The sequence below is a fragment of the Cherax quadricarinatus genome, chromosome 13 (genome assembly GCF_038502225.1).
Source record: "Cherax quadricarinatus isolate ZL_2023a chromosome 13, ASM3850222v1, whole genome shotgun sequence".
Classification (NCBI taxonomy): Eukaryota; Metazoa; Arthropoda; class Malacostraca; order Decapoda; family Parastacidae; genus Cherax; species Cherax quadricarinatus.
Genome location: NC_091304.1, coordinates 27,779,631 through 27,799,203, shown reverse-complemented (window position 1 = coordinate 27,799,203; position 19,573 = coordinate 27,779,631). Strand labels below are relative to the sequence as shown.

At 38.4% G+C, this 19,573-nt stretch overlaps 1 protein-coding gene across 24 annotated transcripts in view; it reads right to left on the bottom strand.

Moving 5' to 3' along the window:
• Positions 1-19,573, bottom strand: part of syd (JNK-interacting protein syd) — a 517,229-nt gene that overhangs the window by 92,643 nt on the left and 405,013 nt on the right. For 20 of the 24 annotated variants that reach the window (XM_070084613.1, XM_070084625.1, XM_070084617.1 and 17 more), the window contains 2 exons: positions 7,696-7,867; positions 6,773-6,787 (listed from right to left, as the gene is read on the bottom strand). In XM_070084613.1, the coding sequence (XP_069940714.1) occupies positions 6,773-6,787; positions 7,696-7,867 (187 nt within the window). The remainder of the gene's footprint in view (positions 1-6,772; positions 6,788-7,695; positions 7,868-19,573) is intronic. The other 4 variants (XM_070084636.1, XM_070084615.1, XM_070084634.1 and 1 more) reach the window with 1 other exon arrangement.

Genomic DNA, 19,573 nt, shown 5'->3' with positions numbered 1-19,573 from the left:
TTGTGTACCAGTCATCAGTATGTAATGTATGCCCCTTACCAAGATATGGTTCCATCATTGCTCTAACCACATCACCAGAGATACCCAATAACTTCTTGGTATATTGCAATGTATTACTGCCAGTGCACACAATTACGTATATCCAAAACCAGACCACTTCTGCAATCACACAGTACAAATAACTTTATACCAAAGTGTTTCCTCTTGCTTGGTATATACTGCTTAAATGAGTCTACCTTTGAACAAAATCAAAGACTCATCAATAACAAGCTTCCTGAAGGGATAAAAATACATACAGCACTTTTGTTTCAGGTATACAAGCACATTCCTGATCTTATATAACCTGTCGTTTCTGTCAGGCCTTGTTTTGTCTGAGAAGTGTAGCATACGTAACAGTAGCAGAAATCGATTCACTGGTTTAATATCACTGAAAGATGGGGTTGAAATCAAGCCATCTGTCGACCAGTAAGTGGTGACAGTGTGCTTATACACATGTGGCATAAGCATTATTATGGCAAAGAACAGATACATCTCTGCCACAGTTGTGTCCTTCCACTCGAGTAGGCATGATCCTGGTGAATCAATTGTGTTTGCCATGGTGTATTCGAAGTATGTGTTACTTTGCCTGACAATAATGTCCATCAGGGGTTCATCAAAGAGTAAGTGAAAGCATTCCAGTTTATCTCTATCAGTGAATAACAGTAACTGATTTCCAGTTACTTAAGACACATAAGGTGCTATTTAAGATGCTAATTCAGGTTCTTAAGTGTTTTATTTAATTTGTTTTATTTTATACTCGAAACCATTACTTTTAACTTTAAATTAATTAAGGTGCTAACTCAGGTGCTAAATTCAGTAGCTCTATTATTTTTAGATTTAAAATAATTATCTTAGTTCGTATGTTCATATTTGTTAGTGGTTTAACAGCAAATGCTTTTTGTTTTTTAATAACTGTAACAGCTTATTTCTCTACGTACCCCTCATGAATGCAATTATCGATCCTGATATCAACCTCTTATTGAACTGCACAAATAATCCTAACAGTAATTGCCATTACTACACTGCTAGTCAGGCTAATACCCTTCTCAGCGCCAGCAAGAACATTACAGTCTTCAACTATAATGTTAGATCATTGAGTAAACACTATGATGACCTCCTTGCATTACTGAAGGTAATGCAAGGAGGTACTGCCATCTATTACTCTGATGAGCTAGAATGTATGAAATCAACTAATGTATGGGATAAAAATGGCAAATATATACATGTAATAGCTAAATTCACATCAAAAACCCTTAAGAAACCTATAACAGTTGGCACAGTCTACAGACTACCACACACAAATACTTACACTTTTAGCAGTAATCTTAGAAACATGATAATTGAGTCAGAGTTGAATAAACACCATATGATACTTGCAGGAGATTTCAACATAAACCTCATCCAAGCAAATGACCCTCCAGTAGCTGATTTCACAAACACTATGAACAACAGCCTGTTGCTACCCTCTATAATGAAGCCAACAAGAATCTCTGAAACAAGTGCCTCATTACTTGACCATATCTGGACCAACACAATATCCCCACTACAAGCAGGTATAATCACAGACAACACCACAGACCACTACCCTACCTTTCTCATAACCAACTTATGTAAATTGCCTCAAGAAACAAGAAAGATCTAATTTCGTCTGCATGATGAGACATCGATAAACAACCTAAAACTAGCACTAGGGGCCAATGATTGGCAGAGAGAGCTAGCTGACAGTAATAATATTGATAAAGATGTCAAGATTTTTTTACATAAAACTCTAAACCTCTATAACAAGCATTGTCTAATCAAAATGAAACAGATCACAGTAAAGAGATTAAACAACCCAGGGCTAACAAAAAGTATCCTCAAATCTATGTATTAACCCCTTGACTGTCGCAACCTCAAATCCTGAGGTGTCTCTCCTGGTGTCGCAAAATTTCCGAAAAAAAAAAATTATTTCCTTCCTACGAAATAATAGAGAATCTTTTCCCAATTGTAATGACACCAAAATAATGAAATTTGATGAAAAACTGATGGAATTATGCTCTCACGAATTTAGCGACCTCGGTGATATTTACGAATCCGCGATTTCGTCCACTTTGAGCCCTATTTTCGGCTAATTCCATTGTTCCAGTCGACCAAACTCATAGCTACTTCTTTAGAATTCCATTTTTTCTATCAATTGAGTAAAAGAAACTGCCTATTTACCTATTTCAACTACTTAATAATGTGGTCAGAAATTTGCAATTTGGCCAGTTTCATGAAAATTAAAAAAAATATGACAATTTCAAAATAGGGTCCAGAATGAACAATGCAGACATTCCCGGATCTAAAATAACATTTTCTTTGTTCATCAGTCACATCTCCAGGCCCCTCTGATATTACTCTTGCTTTCTATTTTGAATTTTTATTCAAACAAAAAATAGAAGATTTACTGTTATGCTGACTACTGCAATATTGTAATAATTGTATAAATAATGTCAACCCATTCATGACTGCATATTAGAATGGCTACTTTGACATTTATTGGAAAATGACTTCATTTGCTTACTTTTGAACATCGGCAAAAATCAAACATTTCCCCTATTTTGAGCTCCATTTCAAGGTTCTTTTCATAGTAAAACCAATCAAAATCACATCTATTTCTATAATATATTTTCCATTCTATCAAATGAGACCAAGAAAACGAGAATACAACCATAAATACTATATGAAAATAGACCACAAAGTTGGCAATTAAAAAAAAAAGAAAAGGTCAGTTTTTTTTCTCATCATGCACTGCATGCTGCAGGATTTTTTTTATATGGTGCACACTGACCACACAGACCCATTCTTTCACATGTGGGCCTACCAGTTTTCTCCTGCTTGATTTGAAGCCGCTAGAATTTATTAGTATATAGATGTCCAAAACGGTGGCTTGTAAGACGTATATATACAACCGAAACAGTCAAAGGGTTAATAAAAAACGCCAACTTGAAAAACAGTTCAGATTGGGCCTAATTACTAAAGAATTAACTAAAGGATACACATCAATACTCACAAAACTATTATGAAAATGAAAGCAAATGTATTCTGAAAATAGATTTAGTGAAATAAAAGGTGATATGAAAAGTACCTGGCAAACCCTCTCCAAAATTTTGGGCTCTAGGAAACCATCTGGAAATAGAGAGATAAACTTAACTAAACCAGATGAACCTCACATACAGCCTATAGACACGGCCGACAAATTTAACGTCTTCTTCTCTACTGTAGGATCAAAGCTATCAAGTCAAATTCGTAGCTCAAATGCCCAGCCGAATGAGTACCTCACTGGCAGCTACCCAAATAGTCTATTTCTAGCACCAACTAATTCCACTGAAGTCTCACTCGTCATTAAATCATTAAAAAACAAAGCAGGTGATCTAGATAACTTGCCACCATTCGTATATATAAAAAGCATCCTCAACCTTCCCATCTATACTCAAGACAGCAAGGGTCACCCCAATTCACAAAGGAGGTGATCCAACTGACTTGAACAACTACAGACCCATATCAAACTTGCCCTTACTTTCCAAGATATTTGAAGAAATACTACACAAGCGTCTTAACTCGTACCTTACTTCCAAGAACATACTTAACCCCTGCCAGTTTGGGTTTAGATCAAAAAAAGTACGAGTGACACTATTATACAATTTTTTTTTTTTTTTTTTTTTTCAACAAGTCGGCCGTCTCCCACCGAGGCAGGGTGACCCAAAAAAAAAAAAGAAAGAAAATCCCCAAAAAGAAAATACTTTCATCATCATTCAACACTTTCACCACACTCACACATTATCACTGCTTTTGCAGAGGTGCTCAGAATACAACAGTTTAGAAGCATATACGTATAGAGATACACAACATATCCCTCCAAACTGCCAATATTATATTATACAATATTATACAAATGCTTGAATTAATATACACAGCTCTCGATAAAAATGAATATCCTCAGGGCTCTTCATCAACCTACAAAAAGCATTTGATACAGTCGATCACAATCTCTTGCACCTCAAACTGAATCATTACGACATCAGAGGACATTCTCTTGACTACCTAAAATCCTGTCTTAATGACAGACACCAGTATGTATATGCAAATAGAGTCAACTCTGCTATCCAACCTGTAGCTGTAGGAGTACCCCAGGGTAGTGTCCTAGGCCCACTCCTCTTTCTCATCTACATCAATGATCTCCCCAGTGCATCCCAACTCCTTAAACCAGTTCTATTCACAGATGACCCTACATATGTCTACTCCCATTCAGACCCAGCTGTACTTAGAAACACTGTAAACAATGAACTGCTAAAGATATATACTTGGATGATGACCAACAAACTCACTCTCAACATAGACAAACATACTTCATGCTGTTTGGCAACCGAGCCTTAAATATCCAACTTAACATACTGATAAATATCAAGACACACGGACGGCAAATTTCTAGGTCTTCTCCTTGACTGTAATCTTAAATTTCAGTCCTACACCCATCACATAGCCAAGAAAATTTCCAAATCAGTAGGAATCCTTTCCTAGATACGATACTATGTACCACAAACAACACTCCTTACCCTGTACCACTCTAATATATCCTTACCTCACCTATGGCATTTGTGCCTGGGGCTCAACCACAACCAATCACCTTAGACCCTTAATAATCCAACAAAAAGCTGTTTGCTAAATATACAAGACATACATTCGTATTACTGTGCCTACTACATATACAGAACATTAAACTCTACTGTAAACCCTCCCTTATAACTACTCCTTGACAGTTACAACAGAATGCACAGTAACAATACAAGGCATAAGGCACTTTTTAACATCCCTCGAGTTAGTCTCTCACTATGCAAGAATGCTATGCACACAAAGGGCCCGAAGATCTGGAACTCGCTACTGGAACAGGTCAAGGATCCCCTGACAACTTCTAAATTTAGGACTTTGCTAAAAAATCATCTTATCTCTCAATATTAACCAAATCAACCAAAACATCTGCTAACTAGTTTTATTATGTGACCTCTAGATTTTAATTCTGCCAATCCATAAAATCATCTTATCTCTCAATATTTACCAATTCAACTAAAACATCTGCTAATTAGTTTTATTATGTGACCTCTATGCTTTTAATACTGCCAATCCATAAAATATTGTCACCTGAACCATTACTTGTAAGTTCGATTTTGTGTGCAATTTCAAGATAATTTTACCGAACCCTACTCCACCTTACTACCTCGCATTTGTATTAAGTTTAAATAAGATTGTAAAACAGTTAACCACTACTTCTTGTCTAGTTTTAAGTATAGTACTAGTTACTTATCTAGTTTTAAGTATAGTACTAGTTACTTATCTAGTTTTAATTAGTTACTATGTATTAGGATTATTCTGCCCAAAATGCCTTGGCATGATAGTGGCTATCTTTGTACTTAGCAAATCAAAATTGTAATTACACATTGTAACCTTTACAAAGAAATAAATTTCACTTTACTTTTACTTAGTGGCATTGTTCCCAAGTGTACACGATGGCCATATTCCACTTTGTGTTTCATCAAAGTGATGGGGATTGGGAACAAAATTGGCACCTTGCTGCCAATCCCAGATGCAGTCTGCTGGTGGGTACTGGATACTGACAGGTGGTTGTGGTTGTGAAGGTTGTGGGAGTGTGGGGGTGGCCTTCGTTATGGCTGTGCTGAGTTAGCGGCATGGGTACCAGAGTGGGCTACTGTTGGTGCCATATGATGCAAATCACCGCCAACACCACCACTAACTGTTGCCCCACGCACATTATCCATCCACAGTGAAACAATATCATCGTCATCTTCACTATCAGTTCGTGGTGTAGGGTCACAGGATGTACTCCGATATTTACTACTTCCAATTGGAATGGCATACGGCACACTACCAGAATGCATGCTGCATCGCACATCCTGCCACTTCACTGGAGAATATTTCTCCTCACTGTCGCAACTCGAACTGCATTCAACAGCTTGGAAATCACTATCACTATCAGTTTCACTGCTCACATCTGAGTCCTGTACACAAGGAAATAGTTTCCTCTTTCGCCCTGGTACAGGTGAATGTGAATGAGATGGCCCAGCACCAGAGGTGGAAGGTTGTGGGTCCTCTAGGTTTTCATCACTAATTATGTTATCCTGGGCACTGCTTTTGGTCACATACTCCCCAAAACCATGAAATTCACCTTTATTGGCACTTCCATAGGTGTTAGAACTATCACTTAGAAAAAGAAGATTCCCAATTTGCCAGGGAGTAAGGAGCTTCTTACCGCAAGGCATACTGAAATGGCCTTCCCACAATGCACCACTGGATCCCCGATACTGCACACACCCACCACGTATACCCATTCTCTCACATGTGAGCCTACCAGCTTTCTCCTGCTTGATTTGAAGCTGCTAAAATTTCGGTGTATTAATACGTCAAAAACACTGGCTCATAAGACGTATTTATATGACAAAGGCAAAGGTTAAAAAAAAAAAAGATGAGAGAGCTGGAAGTGAAAACATAGATCTACGTTTGGGCAGTTTAAGGGTTAAAATTTTCAAAACAAAAATATTATAACTCCGAATCTTACAGCAGCTGGTTAAAAATTGGGAAGCTTAACCTAAGATAACAGCTCCAGAGACTAATTTTCAACTAATTGTTACTGTAAAGTGAACACATCAGAATGACATCTTAAGATCACAACTCCTGATGTAATAATACTGTTGATTAGTACCTCCAGGGAAGACACCTAGTTAGGCGTAAAAATTTGCCAGTCATCAAACAGCATCAGTGGGTCAAGCAGAAGAAAGTAGCAGATGATACAACAGCAGAGAGGAGGGGGAGGGGATTCAGTAATCAGCAGCAGCACAGCAGCAGTGGTTGTGGTGGTAGAGATGGTAGCAGCAGGTGGTGGTAGTAGTGGTGGTGGTGCAGCAGGTTCAGCAAATCAGGCCAAATCAATGAGCAGTGTTATGTGGTGGTGAGCAGTGGAAAAGTGATGCATTATTACAGTTTTCCAAGAAGACTTGGTGCTGGCAGCTAGTGTCTGGGGCTACCTAACTTGAATTTTAAGTCTACACATTTCAGTATTTTTTCTAAAGACCAAGGAAGCCACAACTATGATGGCAAAAACAATGACAAAGTAAAATATTTTAATGCACCTATATATATAACTGTGGGAAAAAGTTAGCACCTCATGCTTAGCAAATGCAACAAAGCCTATTTTAATAATTTTAGAAAAAAATTTGGGGCCAATTCTTCTCTCTAGGGTACTTTAACTACTTATTAAAAATCACACATAAATCAACCAAAAAGAAAAAATTACAAATAAAATAACCCTGATATTTAGGATGCTATTATGGCTCTTTTTAAAATGAAATAAAGAAGTTCCATTTTTCATGTTTATATAAATGCTTTAATAAAAAATTCTAAGAAAATATGAGAGTACAATTATATTTGACCTTGGTTAAACTGTTACACTGCAATAACAAGTCAAAAACTTTGAAACTGCAAAATAATTTTAGTGCTGATGAAATGGTAAGTTACAGGCAACTCACTGAGGCAACAGGCAACATTAAATTCAAACTAAATTCGCAAATAAAGAAGAATGATACAATCCAAAACAAGCCGACAACAAAAAAACACCTGTTTACTTACCAAGCATCTTAGATACATAAGGTTCTATATCAACATCTTGAAGGTGTTGGTGTGTGTGTGCATGGTAGAGCCGAAGGGTTGAATCTAACCGAATGCTCACCCAAACACCGTCACCAATCCAGGCCATCTGTCTTACTTGTGATTCTTTACGTGGGTGGGCATCAAACGATTTCTGGTGGATTACAAATGATACTGTTACTATGAAAGAATAATATTAAGTGTTACAAATGCCACTAGTAGCCAATTTTCCCACAGACGTTAATGAAAAAAATGTCAAAAAAGAAACAGATATCCAGTACAAGTCACACATTGCTGAAACTCATCAACATTCTAAAAACACTCACCAACTATTGTTTTAATTAATTTTATATCTTCCTAGATCTTATCTCTCTGCTGTACAGTAAACGTTCTCAAAACAAGTGTTCCTGAAAATTAGCATAATGGGAAGTGAAGAACATATGGGAAAAAAAGGGTTATGTTTTACAGCTCCAAATGATTTAGATAAAGAAAAATTGGATATCACATTGGAGAGAGGGAGTATGGAAGAAGTGAATGTTTTTAGATATTTGGGAGTTGACATGTCAGTGGATGGATTTATGAAGGATGAGGTTAATCATCGAATTGATGAAGAAAAAAAGGTGAGTGGTGCATTGAGGTATATGTGGAGGAAAAAAATGTTATCTATGGAAGAAAAGAAGGGAATGTATGAAAGTATAGTAGTACCAACACTCTTATATGGGTGTGAAGCTTGGGTTGTAAATGCTGCAGAGAGGAGGCGGTTGGAGGCAGTGGAGATGTCCTGTCTAAGGGCAATGCATGGTGTAAATATTATGCAGAAAATTCGGAGTGTGGAAATTAGGATAAGGTGTGGAGTTAATAAAAGTATTAGTCAGAGGGCTGAAGAGGGTTTGTTGAGGTGGTTTGGTCATTTAGAGAGAATGGATCAAAGTAGAATGACATGGAGAGCGTATAAATCTGTAGGTGATGGAAGGCGGAGTAGGGGTCGTCCTTGAAAAGGTTGGAGGGAGTAGGTAAAGGTTTTGTTGGCAAGGGACTTGGACTTACAGCAAGCGTGCATGAGCATGTTAGATAGGAGTGAATGGAGACGAATGGTATTTGGGACCTGACGAGCTGTTGGAGTGTGAGCAGGGTAACATTTAGTGAAGGGATTCAGGGAAACTGGTTATTTTATATAGCCGGACTTGAGTCCTGGAAATGGGAAGTACAATGCCTGCATTTTAAAGGAGGGGTTTAGGATATTGGCAGTTTGGAGGGATATGTTGTGTATATTTATAATTTTTTTTTTTCAACAAACCGGCCGTATCACACCAAGGCAGGGTGGCCCAAAAAGAAAAACGATAGTTTCTCTTTTTAAATTTAGTAATTTATATGGGAGAAGGGGTTACTAGCCCCTTGCTCCCGGCATTTTAGTTGCCTCTTACAACATGCATGGCTTACGGAGGAAGAATTCTGTTCCACTTCCCCATGGAGATAAGAGGAAATAAACAAGAACAAGAACTAGAAAGAAAATAGAAGAAAACCCAGAGGGGTGTGTATATATATATATGCTTGAACATATATGTGTAGTGTGACCTAAGTGTAAGTAGAAGTAGCAAGACGTACCTGAAAACTTGCATGTTTATGAGACAGAAAAAAGGACACCAGCAATCCTACCATCATGTAAAACAATTACAGGCTTTTGTTTTACACTCACTTGGCAGTGCGGTAGTACCTTCCTGGGCGGTTGCTGTCTACCAACCTACTACCTACATTTTTATACATATAGACTTCTAAACTGTTGTATTCTGAGCACCTCTGCAAAAACAGTGATTATGTGTGAGTGAGGTGAAAGTGTTGAATGATGAAAGTACGTATTTTCTTTTTGGGGATTTTTTCTTTCTTTTTTGGTCACTCTTCCTCGGTGGGAGACGGCTGACTTGTTAAAAAAAAAAAATCACCATATTCTTATCTATGATGACTTTCAACTCTCTACCTTTGTAAAGTAAAAGAACACAAATGAAACTAATTTGACATTTTATTGTGGCAACGTTTCGCTCTCCAGGAGCTTTGTCAAGCCGTTACAAACAGTACATGGACACAGAGGGTATATATAGGCTTAGAGTGAGGTGTAATACTAGTGGTAGTAGTAATAGCAGTAATACAATATGGTAGAACAACTAACTTGCACATGAGTAAAAGGATATAAAAGTTATTACTTGGGTAACATAAAAATAGGTTAGACAAATGTTCCTATTGGAGGTTGGATCAGAGAAGACCTGTTTCAGTGTTCATCCTCTGTAATGTGCTCGTGTAGTATTAGTAGGAGAGACTATGTGATGGCAGGGTTTACTGTTTTCAGGAGGATTCTTGCTAAGACTTTAGAGATGGTGAAGCTGCCTTTGTTTTGTTTAACTGTATTAGAAACAGTGATTAGTGCTGATTCAAGGCACTTGCGTCTGCAGAAATTAGTTTCTTTGATCACTAATCGGGCATCCCTGAATTTCATGAGATGACTGGTGGAACTTCAGTGTTGTATGCAGGCGTTGTTCAAGTTATCGTTCCTACATGCATAAATGTGTTCATTGAGGCAGGTTTCGAGGTTTCTTGCTGTTTCACTTACATAAATCCTGTCGCAGCCTCTACAGGGTATAGTGTAAACCCCTACGTTGGCTGGTTCTTGGTGCTTGGATTCTGTCCTGGTTAGATCTTTTATTGAAGTGCTGGAAGCGATGGCAACTTTAGTGTTAGCTTGTGCAAGTACTTTAGAAATGTTCAATGCAACCTGGCTGAAGGGAAGAATTTAACTTTGTTAGAAGTGGTGTTGGTGCGTGGAGAATTAATGATCTGAAGAGCTCTTTTCTTGCAATCTTTGATGAAAAGGGAAGAAAAATGTAAATCAGTGAAGGTTTGGTGAATGTATGTACATTCCTCATCAATCACCAGCTGAGAGCTATATCAGCTTGGGGAAATAGATGGCAAGTAACATTTGCACCTAAGAAAATGCAAATGATGATTGTCTCTAGGCACCATGATGGTAATGCTGGTGCAGTAGTAAGGATGAATGGGAGGGTGTTGGCACCTGGAGAAGAAGTTGATATCCTTGGGGTGAAATTTGACTCCAAACTAACCATGAAGAACCATGTTGTAAATCTTGCAAACAAGGCAGCCAGGAAGCTTACAGCACTTCGCCGTATCTCGCATCTACTTGACAGTAGGGGTTGCAAGATTCTGTACGAGGCACAAGTACGCTCGCACCTTGAGTATGCTCCACTTTCTTGGTTTGCCTGCCCCCCCCTCTCATCTGCAACTGCTTGACAGAGTAGAGAACAGAGCAAGACGTCTCATCTCTCGCCTGGACCCATCCTGGATAGATCTGTCATTTCAGCAGAGCCTTCAACATAGGAGGGATGTGGGTGGCCTTACTGTTATGTACAAGGCCAATATTGTAAAAGTACCACACTTAGATCCACTTCGAGGACAGCGTGAAACAAGCTTTTATGCCACAAGACGGGCAGAAAGCAGCAACTTCACTCTGGCTGTACCCTTCTCCAGAACTTCACTCCATCTGAGATCCTATATACCCAGGATGACTCGAGTATGGAACACATTCGTACAGCATAATGATGTCAACGAGATAAAGTCAGTTGATCAAATGAAAATGCTGGCCCACAGATGGCTCCAACTTCATCCTGTTCCCTACTTGTATGTTTCATAACAATAAAAATGCTTTCAAATGAGCTGATGTAGGTAACAGCTCTTAGCTTGCCAATAAAGTTAGGAATCCTTAACCTGTAAATAGCTTGTCAATAAAGCTAGGGATCCTTAACCTTGTCAAACCCTGTGTAAAAAAAAAAAAAAAGCTCAGGACTACAAATTCTGTATGCTCTTAGGAAAAACCTGATGATGATGCCTCTTTTGGTCTTAGTATCTTGACTGGAATAGAAGTGCGTGAGATCATTTTTGTTTCTAGGTTTCTGGTAAACTTGCTATCTTAGGTTGTTATCTGCTTTGTGAATGAGGATGTATAGAAAAGGTAGCTTGTCATTGGACTCTTCTTCTAGTGTAAACTGAATCGCCGGTTCAACTGCATTGAGCCTTGCCTGAAGATTCTGATCATCAACACCTTTGGGAGTTATTACGAGAACGTCATCCACATAACGCAACCAAGTGACGTTTGAGGGGATGATGTTGGCAAAGTGTACAGCCTCTAGGTGTTCCATGTAGTATAAGTTAGCTAAAACAGCACTGATGGGGTCACCCCATTCCCATTCCCTCCCAAACTTGTCCACTTGTTCTTGTTCTTGTCCAGACCAGAGCTTTGGTGAGATGGGTAAGGATAGAAATTTTGGAAAAGGGTGGGAGGGGGGAGAGAGGTAGGATATAAAAGGTAAGTGGCCCAACCACTTTGGTGTAATTTAAAAAGTGTACGTGAAATGATAAGATATTCTTTAAGGGGTATAAGACTAACCCATCAGTCACATAGATATAACAGATATATAAGTACATGACTCTGAATTGGTAGTAATTATACAAGTTGCAATTGCTTTTTTTTTTTTTTTTGCGATTGCACAACGGATATTTATGCGACAATGAAGGCAATAATTTTCTGGCCAGTTTATAGAATTACGTGACAATGGCTTCTTACAGGTGGTGTCCAGCCATAGTAAATAGCATAATTTTTACATTAGATTGTTATATAAGATGTCTCCCTAATTGGGGGCGATGATGTTCTAAGTATACATAGAAGGGTTCTGGTGTTACCCAATCTTCTTCATCAGGGAGGTTGCTCAATATCATGGGTCGATGGTAATCAGCTTTATGTATAAAACGACGGACCCTCTGTGGGAGAGTCATTCTTTGAGTCCTGTGAGGAGTAATGATGATATAATCCGTGGTATTTACCACTTGTATAGGATGTTCTCTATCTGGCATGTATAGTTCTTGCATTGTATAGAGTTGTTTCTTTTTTAGGGTGTCAAGGCGTACATTTATGGCAGTAATATCTTGTTGTATATGTAAATCTGCCATTTTAACTCTGTCTCTCCTCCTGGTATCGGTAATGAAGCGAAGAGCTCTATTCTGGACCCTTTGTAACCGTAGCATATTGGTCTTTGTTGTTAATGACATTGGGACACAAGGGTATTTGAGTATAGGTCTTATTAACATTTTATACAGATGTTTTTTGACATGTTGAGGGGCTTGATTGAATTGAAAGAGACTGCTAAGACCGGCTTTGGCTATGTTGATCTTTTTAGTTACATGAGATGTTGAGTGGAGCAGCCTGTCTATTTCATATCCCAAAATCTTGTTAGGGTTTCTAATGGCTACAGGTGTACCTCTGATGGAGATACCCCCTTTATCTTCAATTGTTGATGCAAAACATCCTATCGTGCTAACAAGGACCTTGTCAGGATTAGTCGTAATTCTCCATTTCTTTTCCCAATTAGATGTTCGACGAAGTTCAATATTCATTTTTTCTATGACTCTCTCATACTTGTATTTTCCTGTTACCGGAGTTGATGAGACGACATGAATAACATCATCTGCAAACTGTTTCACAATTGTATCATTAAACTCTGGTTGAGGAAGGTCATTCACATAAATGTTGAACAGAAGTGGACTGAGACAAGAACCTGAGACAAGAACCTTTGCAACTTTTCTTTAGAATCTCCCAAAAGCAAAGTATCATCAGCAAAAAGTAACTGTGTCAACTCTCATTTTGTATTGATTCCCCATAATTTAATCCCACCCCTCTCCCGAATACCCTAGCATTTACTTCTTTTACAACCCCATCTACAAATATGTTAAACACTCAGGGTGACATTATACATCCCTGTCTAAGACCTACTTTTACTGGGAAGTAGTCTCCCTCTCTTCTACAAACCCTAACCTGAGCCTCACTATCCTCAAAGAAGGGAAGGGCAGGAGAGAGGAGCTGCTGGATAAGTACAGGTCAGCCATAGAAGTAGTTAGGTCTAAGGGAGGGATCCCAGTCATATGTAGCATCTTGCCTAAAAAGGGAGTGGGCAATGAATGGATGTCTAGGGCAATTGGTATAAATCGCTGGCTAGACAGGTACTGCAAGGAACTTGCAATCCCATTCATTGTTAACTGGGACCTTTTCTTTGGCAAACGTGATATGTATGCAAGGGATGGGGTTCATCTCTCTGGGGATGGAGTGGTTGCATTAGCCAATTCAATTGAGAGGGTAATTGATGACTTGTCTAGGAATTTAAACTGATAGATTATAGAGGTATGGGTGTTTGTGAGAAACAATCAAGCTGCAGCATTAGGGTTAAAAACAGCAGTTATTACCGGGATACCTCAGGGATATGTTTAAAAGACAATATTCAAAATAAAGTTGCTAGTAATGGCAAATCAATTGATCAACAAACAAAGAGAGATAATAGAGGGCAACGAGTGAATAGCTCCCTTAAGGTTTACTATACAAATAGTAGGAGTCTAAGAAATAAGATAGATGAGCTAAAATTACCTGCAAGTGTAGGTAATATAGATATTATTGGTATAACAGAGACCTGGTTCAACCTGAAAGATAGAGAAATGCCTTCTGAATGCAACATACAGGGTTATAAACTATTCCACACTGATAAGGTCAACAGGAAGGGTGGTGGTGTGGTGATGTATGTCAGAGAAAATTTAAATTGTTGTCTTAGACATGATACAAGATTAGAAACATCGAACACAATTGGTTTGGCTTCAGTTTCTCGAGGGTCGTGACAAATTAATTTTGGGTGTGATTTATAGGCCCCCAAACCTTGAGAGGGAGTGAAGTAAGCTGTTATGGGACAAAATTCATAAGGCACCTAGATATGAAAATGTTGTGATAATGGGTGATTTTAACTTTAGACAAATTGATTGGAACAATATGACAGGAAATCTTGAGTCTAGTGACTTTCTTGATACGGTTCAGGATTGCTTTTTAGAACAGGTTGTGACAGAACCAACTAGAGGAAACAATCTGCTTGACTTGGTTCTTGCCAACAAAGATTCACTAATTAATAATCTTGAGGTTAATGATGAGCTTGGGGAAAGTGATCACAAATCACTTAAGTTTCAATATATCATGGAATTACCCAGATAACTGCAATCAAATCTCTGTCCCAGATTTTCGCTTGGCCAACTTCATGGGACTGAAAAATTACTTGGGTGGGCTAAATTGGGATGTCCTAAATATGGGTCAGGTAGGTGATCTTGGTTGCCAATATGACGTTTTTCAGAGCATAGTTCTAGCTGCCCAGACAACTTTTGTTCTGAGTAGGGAAATTAGATCTAACAAAAATGATCCCAAATGGATGAACAATAGATTAAAACATCTCACTGGTCAAAAGAGAGGCATATATAGGCATATCAAACGAGGGGATGGGCAGTTAAGAAATCAATATATTCAATTAGAGAGAGAAATAAAGAAAGGAATAAGAAAAGCAAAAAGAGATTATGAGGCTAAGGTCGCAAGGGATTCAAAGACTAAGGTATGCAGAAGTAAGATTAGGGACAAGACTGGCCCACTTAAGAGTAACTCTGGTCAGATCACTGACAGTGATAAGGATATGTGTGAAATTCTAAATACCTACTTCCTCTCAGTTTTCACCCAGAAAATACTAGCGATATTCCTGAAATAATAGATTACGTAGAACAGGATGATAGTAAACTATGTACGATTGCAGTAACTAGTGACATGGTCCTCAGACAAATAGAGAAACTAAAACCTAACAAATTCCCAGGTCCTGATGAACTGTTTGCAAGGGTGTTAAAGGAATGTAAAGAGGAACTTAGCATACCTTTGGCTAATCTTTTTAACATATCACTACAAACTGACATAGTGCCTGATAAGTGGAAAATGGCAAATGTAATACCTATTTACAAGGCAAGTGACAGGTCCTTGGCTTCGAACTATAGACCAATAAGCCTTACCTCCATAGTGGGAAAATTTATGGAATCAATAATTGCCGAAGCAATTCGTAGCCATCTTCACAGGCACAGATTGATTAATGATTCTCAACATGGTTTTACAAAGGGGCGTTCCTGTCTTACGAATTTACTAACTTTTTTCACTAAGGTGTTTGAGGAGGTAGATCATGGTAATGAATATGATATTGTGTATATGGACTTCAGTAAGGCTTTCGATAGAGTTCCACACCAGAGGCTATTGAGGAAGCTTAGGGCACACAGAATAGGAGGAGAAATTTTTTCCTGGGTAGAGGCATGGCTGACAAATAGACAGCAGAGAGTTTGCATAAATGGGGAGAAATCAGAATGGGGGCACATCACAAGCAGTGTTGGGCCCTTTGTTGTTCACAATTTACATAAACGACATAGATGAGGGAATAAATAGCGACATAAGCAAATTTGCTGATGACACCAAAATAGGCCGTCTAATTCATTCTAATGAGGACATTAGAGCACTCCAGGATGATTTGAATAGACTGACGCAATGGTCGGAGAAGTGGCAGATGCAGTTTAATATTGACAAATGCAAAGTTCTAAATGTTGGACAGTTAAATAACCATGCCACATATAAACTAAATAATGTAGATCTTAATACTACCGATTGCAAAAAGGATTTAGGAGTTCTGGTTAGCAGTAACCTAAAACCAAGACAACAGTGCATTAGTGTTCGCAATAAAGCTAACAGAATTCTTGGCTTCATATCTAGAAGAATAAATAATAGAAGTCCTCAGGTTGTTCTTCAACTCTATATATCCTTGGTTAGGCCTCATTTAGACTATGCTGCTCAGTTCTGGTCACCGTATTACAGAGTGGATATAAATGCTCTGGAAAACGTACGAAGGAGGATGACAAAGATGATCCCATGTATCAGAAATCTTCCCTATGAGGATAGACTGAAGGCCCTGAATCTGCACTCTCTCGAAAGGCGTAGAATTAGGGGGGATATGATCGAGGTGTATAAATGGAAAACAGGAATAAATTAAGGGGATGTAAATAGTGTGCTAAAAATTTCCAGCCAAGACAGGACTCGCAGCAATGGTTTCAAGTTGGAAAAATTCAGATTCAGGAAGGATATAGAAAAGTACTGATTTGGTAACAGAGTTGTGGATGAGTGGAACAAGCTCCCGAGTACAGTTATTGAGGCTAAAGCGTTGTGTAGTTTTAAAAATAGGTTAGATAAATACATGAGTGGGTGTGGGTGGGTGTGAGTTGGACCTGACTAGCTTGTGCTGCTGGGTCTGGTACAGTGCTCCATCCTTGAGTGGGGATGACCAAACTGGGTGAGTCATTGGGATAATCCGGAGGGTGGGTCATTGGTCTAATCCGGGGGGAGGACATGGACCTGCTCCGCATGGGTCAGTAGGCATGTTGCAGTGTTCCTTCTTTCTTATGTTCTTATAACTATCCTTGTAACTTACTACCTATTCCATATACTTGCAACATCTGTCACAAATGCTTCCTTATCCACTCTATCATATGCCTTTTCTAAATCCATAAATGCGATGAAAACTTCCCTACCTTTATCTAAATACTGTTCACATATATGCTTCAAAGTAAACACTTGATATACACATCCCCCTACTCATTCTAAAGCCTCCTTGTTCATCTGTAATCCTACTCTCTGTCTTACCTCTAATTCTTTCAATAATAACACTACCATACACTTCACCAAGTATACTCAGTAAACTTATTCCCCTATAATTTTCACAATCTCTTTTGTTCCCCTTCCCTTTATATAAAGGAACTATACACGCTTTCTGCCAATCCCTAGGTACCTTCCTTGCTTTCGTACATTTATTAAATAAAAACACCAACAACTCCAACACTACATCTCCCCACTGCTTTTAACATTTCTGTTACGATCCCGTCAGTTCCAGCTGCTTTACCCCATTTCATTCTATGTAATGACTCACACACATCCCCTACATCTCCTAGAAGATGTTATACCTCCCTGGCCAGTGCATGAAATTACTGTCTACCTTTCTTCATCAACATTTAAAAGTTCCTCAAAATATTCTTGCCATCTACCCAATACCTCCAGCTTCCCATCTACTAACTCTCCTATTCTGTTTTTTAACTGACAAATTCATTAGTTTCCTAGGCTTTCTTAACCTGTTTATCTCCCAAAATTTTTCTTATTCTCAACAAACTTTGTCGACAATGCCTCTCCCACTCTATCATTTGCTTTCCTTTTGCACTCTCACCACTCTCTTCACCTTTTTTTTACTCTCCATATACTCTGCCCTTCTTATATCACTTCTGCTTTGTAAAAACCTCTCATAAACTACCTTTTTCTCTTTTACTGCACCCATTACCTAATCATTCCACCAATCACTCATCTTTCCTCCTGCACCCACCCTCCTACAGCCACAAACTTCTGCCACACATTCTAACACTGCATTTTTGAAACTATCCCATCCCTCTTCAACCCCCCCACTACCCATACTAGCATTAGTCCACCTTTCTGCCAGCAGTTGCTTATATCTCACTCAAACCTCCTCCTCCTCCCTTAGTTTATAAACTTTCACCCCTCTCTTACTTGCTGCTGCCATTTTCCTTTTGATTCTTCTACCACTTACTCTAACTGTAGCTACACCTAAATAATGATCCAATGTATCTGTTGCCCCTCTATAAACATCTAACAAACTACTTTCATTATGTGCTATATCTCATCTTGCATACTTATTTATCATCTTTTTCATAAAATATTTATTACTTATTATCAAACCTCTTTCTACACATAGTTCAATTAAAGGCTCCCCATTTTCATTTACCTCTGGCACCCCAAATTTACCTACTACTCCCTCCACAACATTTTTACCCACTTTAGCACTGAGATCCCCAACCACAAATACTCTCTCACTTGGTTCAAAACTCCCCAAACACTCACTCAACATATCCCAAAATCTCTCTCCTCTACATTTCTCTCTTCTCCAGATGCATAAACACTTCTATAATCGACTTTTTACATCCAACCCTTATTTTACCCCATATAATCCTTGAATTTATACATTTATACTGCCTCTTTTCTTGCCTTAACTTATCCTTCAACATTATTGCTACTCCTTCCTTAGCTCTAACTCTATTGAAACCCCTGACCTAGTCCCATTTATTTCTCCCCACTGAAACTCCTACCCCCTTCAGCTTCATTTCACTTTGAGCCAGGACATCCAGCTTCTTTTCATTCATAACAACCACAATCATCTCTTGTTATTTGCACTACATCCATGCACATTCAAACATCCCACCTTGATGGTTTTCTTTTTCTTTTTAGTAAACTACATGGGAAAAGGGGTTACTAGCCCATTGCTCCTGGCATTTTAGTTGACTTTTACAACATGTAACTCTTACGGAGGGAAGATTCTTATTTCCCTTTCCCACAGATATGAAAGGAAAGGTAATAAGAACAAGAACTATTAAGATAAAATCAAAGAATACTCAAATAAGTGTGTACAGTAGGGCCCCGCTACATGGCGCTCTGCCTTATGGTGTTCCACTAATATGGACATTTCAAATTATGACTAAAACTCTCTATACGGCTCCCCCCACCTGACTTTCTAATACGGTCACCGCGGGCCTCTCGGTTTGTTTACATTCTCCGTGAACACGACTCTCCATTATGTCTGGAAACTTTCCAAAATTTGAAGTGTTTTCAAGTTATTTCATATTTTACATATACTTTGATAATTATACTTATGTGTACCTGTACCTAAATAAACTTACACACTGTGCTGGCATGCAGGTACATGTTAAAACCACTAAAAGTGTCTTATTAGTCTTGAAGATGCCATATTAACCCTTTCAGGGTCCAGAGGCCAAATTTCAAAGTGTGCAAAAGGGTCCAAGAATTTTCAAAAAATAATCCTGTTATTTTTTCTTATGAAATGGTAGAGAATTTTTTTCTGAAGGA